Raw genomic sequence first — 8995 nt, 5'->3', positions numbered from 1 at the left:
ATAGCTTTCAAGTGGTTTCCATATGTTACACGCATTTGAATCTCACAAAATATCTGCAAGGTTGTTTATTCAGATATTGTTATTTTTTCCACTGAAAATTTATTGATATATGTAAGAACTAAATAGGAAATAAATAAAATAAAAAAGTTAAAAGCATTAGATATTTCAGTTCTACATAGCACATGTTTAAAAATAAAAATTGGATAGCTATAATAAAGTATATTGTTAAAAATATATGGTTAGTTACCTGGATTATTTCTAGAAGTTATCCTTCAAATATAATTAGCATATACATACATACATACATACATAATATATATATTCATAGAAAGGTAACAGTAGCCATTTTTGCTTCACTTTTGCTATATTTTCCATTTTATATTTTCATATAAATTCTGGACAAGTAATTTCTAGGTTTTGCTTAGAAGTTTTTCAGGCTTGTAGGTTAAAGAACAAGTAGGAAGCAGCATTAAGAATGCAATGGGTGCCATAAAGCCATTTTAATTCATAAAAAATATTTTAATAAGCAGGGAATCTTAGGCTGTCCTCCAAAGTCGTTATTAATGATTGGGTGTTAGGTTTATTCTTCAGTATCTCTTGAGCACAAAGGTATACCGCCATAAGGTTAGGTCCTGTGTCTTCCTAAAAATTTAATTTTCTTCATATAAACAAAGTCATTTTCTGAGTAAACTTCTTTGAAAAATTTCTAAAAAAATAGTATAGATTAATCTTTCATCTCAATAAGTAACACTTGAAGATTTTTTTTTTTAAACCTGGAGATTAAATTTCATTTTCTCTCTTTCTCTCTCTCTCTCTTTTTTTTTTTTTTTTTTTGGTATTCATTTAGGAATGTTCATTGAGACGTAGACAATGTAGGTCAAGTCATTAATTGTCCAGGATGGCTGTAAGCTGAGGTTGAGTAATACATTATGATAACTTCCAGAGACATTTTCTCAGGTATGTTAAGGGTCAATTCAGTGGGGAAAGAAACAAATTATTCTGATTCTTCCAATATTATTATGTCTCTAAACTATTTGGAACGTGTATTTTATATAATGTTTTTCAGTAAGTGCAAAATAATAATTTGCCCTCATATAGTCATTTATTATTCATTTGATTATATTAACCAAAATTATTTTTTGTCTTTTTAGGGCCGCACCCACGGCATATGGAGGTTCCCCAAGCTAGGGGTCTAATCAAAGCTGTTTCCACCAGCTTATGCCAGAGCAACAGCAATTCCAGATCTGAGCCAGATCTGTGACCTACACCATAGCTCAAGGCAATGCCAGATCCTTAACTCACTGAGTGAGGCCAGGGATCACACCTGAATCCTCACAGTTCCTAGTTGGATCCGTCTTCTGCTGTGCCATGACGGGTCTCCCGTGGCCAAAGTTTCTATGAATCAAGTAGAATGAGTCAGGCCAAAGCCAAAAGCAGCAAGATAACTAGCCAGAGGGAGTCCAAAGGACTGCCCATAGAGGTGATTTAAAGGACCTCCAAAGCATGTGTCACTCTCTTCCTCTCTTGCTCTTTCTCTCTGTCTGTATCTGTCTCTCTCTCTCTCTCTCTCACTCACTCTCCATTCCCTCCTCCCAACCAGTCTGTGTTTTCTCCATGCCTATCTTCTACCTTAATAAACAATTATTTGCCTCACTACCCTCAGTCTTTTTGCAGAATTCTTTCTCCAAAGGGACAGGTTCTGGGGGGCTACAACAATTGGTTAGGGTTCAGCATTCTCACCACACAGTATAACCCAATAACAAGGACAGAGGAGATCATAGAGGAGATTATGTAAAGTAGTTGAAGCAGTGGTGGAGGAGGAGGCAACTATATGGCTTCTGATGTTTGTTCTAACTGAATTACCATTGCTAGTAATTTTCAGTTTGTTTCTTGCAATGAATCCATTTTATTATTCTCCTGTTTTGAGCCTTATTAGGTACAAATTAAATCATGCCACCCATTCGGTTTGTTTGATTTTATAGCTGGCTTTTTCTAACTGAGTACACGAATAAATAATTTTATATAAATCAAAAATGCCCCATTTTTAATTTCTCATGGGCAACTAACTTATCTTTGGTCCTATGTTCCCATTTACTTAAGTATTTGCAAGAATGATTTCCATAAGTGTTATACATAAACACATGTAAATAGTCATAATACATATAAATAAACAAACAAAAAAATATAAGTAAGATTCAGTCTTATTCATTAATCAAAGACCTGCTGTAAACAACATAGAAAATTATTTTTAAGATGCAGAATCTTGTTTTATAGGAAAGTTACTACAAAAGTAAAGAAGAAAAAACTTTGCAATTTCTTATTAAGAACAGGGCACTAATCTAATAAAAATTGTTTTTTTAACAGAGTGAATAGCATATTGTAATTTTTTTATCAACTAACCTTTAACATTTAAACTCATTCAAAAATTAATTATATTTATTCTAATTTTAGCCAGTATGACCACACATAACATTTCTTTCCAAAGATTCCTTTCTAGAGATCTGGGAGAACTGACTCTGGTAAAAAAAATCTCTCTCATAGCTGGCTTCTTTCAGTTTTCCCAAGATAAGAAGATAAGGATGCCACTTCCCCACTTGAATTTAACATAATATTGGAAGAATTCTCCACCGCAATCAGAGTAGAAAAAGAAATAAAAGGCATCTACACTATGAGAGTAGAATAAAACTGTCAGTATTACAGATGACATGGTATTTTATATAGAAAACCATAAAATACTCTCCAAAAATCTATTTGAACTAATAAATGAATTCAGTATATTTACAGAATGTGGGATAAGTATACAGAAAATTGGTTGTTTTTCTATACATGAATAATGAAATATCAGAAAGAGAAAGTCTAAAACATTCTGTTTAAAATCACATCAAAAAGAATAAAATAGCTGGGAATAATTTTAACCGAGGAGCCAAAGGACACATACTTAGAAAATATAAAACAATGGTAAAGGAAATGGAAGATGATATAAAGAAATATAAAAATTTCCCATGATCTTGGATTTGAAGAATTAATACCAGTAAATGACTGTAATATACAAAGCAATTTACAGATCTAATAAAATTTGTATCAAAACACCAATGAATTATTTATGTAAGTAGAAGAAATAATCCTGAAATTTATATGCAATCATAAAAGATCCTAAATTGCCAAAGTAACCTTGGAAAAAGAAAACTCCTTGACTTTAAGCAATAGATAAACTACAATAATTTAGAAAGCATGGTACTGGCACAAAAAGAGACACATAGGTCACTAGAAGAGAATAAGAACCAGCAATAATCCTATGCACCAATGATCAAGAATCTACTACAAATATACAAATATACAAAATGGACAAAGGAGTCTCTTCAAGAAATGATACTGGAAAACTGGAAAGCTACACATAAACTAATGCAATTAGAACATTTTCTCACCTCATGCACAAAAATAAAATAAAAATGGACTAAAGACCTAAACGTAAATTTAGAAACCATATATCTCCAAGAAAACTTAGGCAGAACACTTCTTCACAAAAATCATAGCAATAGATCAGTCCCCCAATGTGAAAGAAATAAAAAAACATTAAAAAAAAATGGGATCTAGGAGTCTCTGTCATAGCTCAGTCCTTAGCGAATCCCACTAACATCCATGAGGATGTGGGTTCGATCCTTGGCCTCGCTCAGTGGGTTAAGGGTCCAATGTTGCTTTGAACTGTGGTGTAGGTCACAGACATGGCTAAGATCCAGTTTTGATGTGGCTGTGGCATAGGCCAGTGGCTACAGTTCCGGTTGGACCCCTAGCCTGGGTACCTCTACATGCTGTGGGTGTGGCCTGAGAAGACAAAAAGACTGAAAAAAAAAGGGGGGGAGTCTAATTTAATTTGAAAGCTTCTTTACATCAAATGAAAAGACAACTTACTAAGTAGGAGAAAATATTGGCAAACAATATAAAAAACAAGGTGATATTATCTAAAATATATAAGCAGTTTATATATCCCATTACCAAAAAAAAACTAAATACAAAAAATGGACAGAAAACCTGAAGAGACCTTTTATCCAAAGAAGACACAAGTTGCTAACACATACATGAAAAGATGCTCCATGAGGCTAATTATTAGAGAAATTTAAAGTAAAACAATAACAAGATATCACTTCTGATCTTAAAGAATGGCTATCAATACAAGGCCACAAAGAACAAGTCTTGGCAAAGAATTTGGAAAAAGGGAAATATTGAACACTTCTTGGAGGAATGAAATTTGGTGTAGACACTATGGAAAAGAGTATGGAAGTGCTTCAAAAAATTATAAATTGAGGGGTCACATTGTGGCTTAGAGTTCCCAATATGGGTCAGTGGGTTAAGAAACTGACATAGTGTCCATGAGAATGTGGGTTCAATCCCTGGCCTGGCTCAGTGGGTTAGGTATCCATCATTGTCACAAGCTGCAGCATATGTTGCATATGCAGCTCAGATCCAGCCTTGTCATAGCTATGTTGTAGGCCTGCACTTGCAGTTCTGATTCAACCCTTGGCCTGGGAACTTCCACATGCTTCATGTGTGGCTGTAAAAAGAAGAAAAATAAATAAAAAATATAAAAATTGAACTAAATGATTTATCCATATTTAGGTATATATTCAAAGAAGATAACACTATTTGGAAAAAACATATGCCTCCCAATGTTCTTAGAAGCACTATTTATAATAGCCAAGATATGGAAGCAACACAAGTGTCCATCTTCAGATGAATATAAGGAAGATGTGAAATATACAATGATATATTACTGAGCCATAAGAGGAATGGAATTCTGCCATTTGCAGCAATGTGGATGGATCTAGAGAATATCATGCTTAGTGAAATTAGAGAAAGACAAATATTGTATGATATAATTTATATGGAATTTCAAAAATAAAACAAATGTTTATGATAAAACAGAAGTAGACTCGAAGTTACACAAAAGAAAAAAAAGTGTTTAACAGTGTTAGAGGAAGGGGGAAGATACAATATAGGGATATAGTATTAAGAAATACAAACTACTATATATCAAATATTTGTTTTCTTTCTGTATTGTGCTTCTAAAATGTTAAGTACTTAGGGGGAAGAAGTTGCCAGTAGTCTAGATGAAATCTAGATGATATCTGTTGAAATTGTTTTTTTTCTGAGATAGAAGACTATTAGAATAAAAGATTTCAGGAACTCCTGTGGTTTTCAATATTTGTTCCTGAGCTCTTTATCTCCAATTCCTGAGGTTTTGGTGTAAAAAACTGAATTATTCCCACCTTTATAGGAGTGCCATGAAGAAGTTCAATGATTCCATTGCACCCCTAAATATGCCTCTTTAACGTAAGGATTATTTTAGGCTTGTTATTTTCAAGAAAAACCAGACAAAGAAAATTTTCTGAAAATTGGAATGGAAGCTCTCATTTTCTAATATGTATTTGCATTTGTAAGGGAAGTCTCCATTTGGAAAGGTCTCTCTTCTTTGTGCTGAATGTAGTGATGATCAAATCTCTAGAAATGCCTATCAATGCTGAAGGCAGTCACCAAGTCTGCATGCCAAGTGTATCCCTGGTTCTGTGTTTCTCATGGTAACCTACCATAACAGGCCTTCATTTTTCCCAACATTTTTTGTCTTTAGCTGAAGGTGGTCTTTAAGATAATGGCTTGAGATATTTTAGGCAGTTACTAAGTTTTCTTGTGTTCCTCTCATGTATGCAGGAGGTATACATGTTAATACTATTAACCTGACTTCTATTACAGAGAAAATTTCAGTAAGACCAAGCTGGGAAGAGAAAAATATATAGTTGCCTCCCTATGCTATTTCCTAAGAGCTTTGAGTACATTTTTTCCATCTTGCTTTTCAGAAAACTAAGTCTAGAGATACTGCGTAATTTTCCTAAGACATGGTGTGTCAAGTCCTACACTACATAGACATCTTCTGATTCTCTCAGTTATTCACTCCTGAAATGGATAAGGGGTCTGGAATGGACATCCCTTCTCAATTCCACATTCCATTATTTACAATGATAACAACTGAAATATCCACCAGATATTACCATCTTTTTTCCTGGTCTGCATGATGTTTTTCTCTTTCTATTCACTAATTCTACTTTTCTCAGAGCATATAGCAGGTGTGCTTGAATAGTATATCACACAGAAATGTTACTTGCTTGGTTTAATACTGTTGTCATTTGAAATCTTTGTTTATCCTCTCCCTGATCATGAATGTGTACAGAGGAGTTATGTTGGGTTGCAATATTAGCAATGTGCTTTCTTTGGGGTGCTAAAAAAGTTTTGAAAAACTGTTGCAACATTACAAAGTAAATATATTTTCATTTAAATATTCTTCTCAAGTAACATTTGAGAAACCAATTATTCCTACTCTATAGCACAGGAAACTATATCCGATCTCTTGGGATAAACCTTGAGAGAAAACAGTAAAATAAATGGAAAACACACACACACACACACACACACACACACACACACACAACTGAGTCACTGCTGTAGAGCAGAAATTGACATAATATTTTAAATCAACTATAAATGAAAATGTAAAAAAAGAAAATAATTGTTAACAAATTTAAAATCAAATTACCTTGTGTTTGAAGATACCTTGATGAAAGGAATGGACATTTCTGCAGGGATTACTGAAGGACAGTGTTAATGTTTCAACCAGGAAGTACACTATTTTTCTGGGATGTAGTACTGGCACCTGTTTAGGAACGTGACTAAGCCATAATGTGAATGGCTAAAACTGGTTCATAGAATTTAACTTTCTTCAACCTGTTTCAGTAGAATTATGGGATGTAGTGAGTGAAGAATAAAATATCATCTTAGGACTACTTAGGATGTAAACAAAATATGTGTAGAGTATGGGGGATGGTTGCAAAAAAAGTCCTTGATATTTCCAATATCTACTAATTAGACAAAACTCTGATCCATTCATTTCATGATTCTTATTTCCCCTAAGCAAGAGACTTTGTATGCCTTCAGGGCAAAGACTTCAGACAGACTCTTTCTATTCCACTTGGTTGTCCCCTGGCTCTATAAATCCTGTGTTAATCACTGAATTTTTTAACAAAGTATTATAGAGAATAAATCATAATAGGTTAAAAAAAAGAAGTCCTTTTTCTCTTTTGGTATATCCAAATCCCTATTATTGATCTTTAGGTATAGCTGATACAGAGTCACTTCCCTAGGAGGCACTACCCTAAATAGAACATCAATTTATCATTTCCGCTTAACATAGTGTAAGGACTTAAGAATACCTGATGAAGTCTCAGCTCAATCTCTGATATGTAGTTTCCCTATATTTAGGAAAGAATAGCTTTTATTGGCAATTGTAGGTGAACAAGAAGTCTTTTGACACAAATCAATCTAGTCATTTAGAATACAAGTTTAGATATATTGTAAAATAAATGGAAAATAGTAAAACTAGTATGTTTAATGACAACTTCAGTCAGACAGTTTCCATTTTTATTATTACCTGACAAAGAATCATTTTCATTAACAATGTATGAGGAAAATTAAAAGCTTTTGAAACTAATGGGGAAAAAAAACACCATGAATAAAGAAGAATGAGGCTGGAAAACACTATATATATATCATATATATATATACACACACACACCAAGTCTGACACTCATGCAAAAACCTTGTCTACATTTTCATAGAGCAGATTTTCTGAATTACTCTTCTCAGAGCCCCCATCACTTCCTGGTTTCTCAGGCTATAGATAATAGGATTGAGCATTGGGGTCAGAATAGTGTAGAACACAGCCAGAGCCTTGTCCTCTGTTGGAGTACGGAGAAATTTTGGGCATAGATAAGTGTAAGCAATTGGTGCAGAGTAGATAGTTACCACAGTGAGGTGAGCGCTGCAGGTTGAATAGGCCTTCTTCTTCCCTTTTGCTGATTGCATGCGATAGACAGCCATAAGAACTCGACCATAGGAAAATGCAATACAAGTGAAAGGCAACAAAAGGAAGAGAATGGTGCTCACAAAAACTGTGTATTCATAGATCCAGGTGTCCACGCAGGCCAGAATCAACATGGCTGTGACATCACAGAAGAAATGATTGATGGCCCTGGATTGGCAATACGGGATATGGAGAATATATGTGGTGTGGGCACAGGAGTTGATTGAGCCTAGCAACCAAGATCCCATTGTCATCCACACACACACTCTTCTGCTAATTCTGATGGAATAGTGAAGAGGAAAGCAAATGGCTACATAACGATCATAAGCCATTGCAGCTAAAAGCAATCCTTCTGCACCTGCTAGAGTCAAGAAGAAGAAGCTCTGAATTCCACAACCTACAAAGGAGATTGACTTGCTTCCAAACAGAAAATTGCTGGTCATTTTGGGGACAGTGGTGGAGATATAGGTCAGGTCCATAACAGAGAGCTGACTGAGTAGGAAATACATGGGTATGTGGAGTTGTGTGTCCAGAAGGATGAGAAGGATCATGGAGAGGTTGCCTAATAGAGCCATTAGGAAAATAAGAACAATGAGAATAAAAAGAAAGGTTCCAATTCTTGAAGGGGGGAATAACCCCAATAAGATGAAATCAGTTGATGTTTGATTATAATTTTCCATGTGACATTTTATGATTTTTTCCTGAAGGCAAATACATAAGTATTTCAAATTTAAAATAATACACTAACTTCACATTACTATTTCAGGCAGGCTGTGCATTATTTAAAATTTTACAGCTCTTAAATGAAAAACTGAAGTTATTTGTTTTGGAAAGAGAAAACATTTTTTGATCTAGAGATTAAAATTTGAAACTGCAAACAGTTTTAGCCAAAGCATTTTCTAGAAAATCTTTAAAATTATATAATATCTTGACATTTTTAGGATAAGTAGTTAGATACTGCCCTACACAAACTCATATAACATACAAATCATGTGGGATATTTAAAATATATTAAGTGGAAATCAATGTAAATTCATACATTATAGAATTTTGCTTTGAATTAATGCTTTTTACTATTAAATAATGATT

The 8995-nt window shown here is 33.9% G+C and overlaps 1 protein-coding gene across 1 annotated transcript; it reads right to left on the bottom strand.

The window, feature by feature from the left end:
- Window positions 1–7647: 7647 nt before the first annotated feature.
- LOC110259738 (olfactory receptor 2L5-like) lies at window positions 7648–8592 on the bottom strand. The gene has a single exon (XM_021085481.2). It carries the CDS (start codon window positions 8584–8586, stop codon window positions 7648–7650), a length of 939 nt encoding a protein of 312 aa, XP_020941140.1. The 5' UTR covers window positions 8587–8592.
- Between the last annotated feature and the right edge of the window lie 403 nt (window positions 8593–8995).

Source organism: Sus scrofa, chromosome 2, assembly GCF_054392235.1.
Source record: "Sus scrofa isolate SSC_HxYL_T2T_F1_AM1 chromosome 2, Sscrofa_HxYL_maternal_Yorkshire_Landrace_v2.0, whole genome shotgun sequence".
Classification (NCBI taxonomy): Eukaryota; Metazoa; Chordata; class Mammalia; order Artiodactyla; family Suidae; genus Sus; species Sus scrofa.
Note: the sequence above shows the minus strand (reverse complement) of the source record. Positions and strands in the feature narration are given on the sequence as shown.

Bases quoted from the DNA above. Each gene is read 5' to 3' on its own strand.
- LOC110259738 (XM_021085481.2), bottom strand. From the start codon at position 8,586: ATGGAAAATTATAATCAAACATCAACTGATTTCATCTTATTGGGGTTA.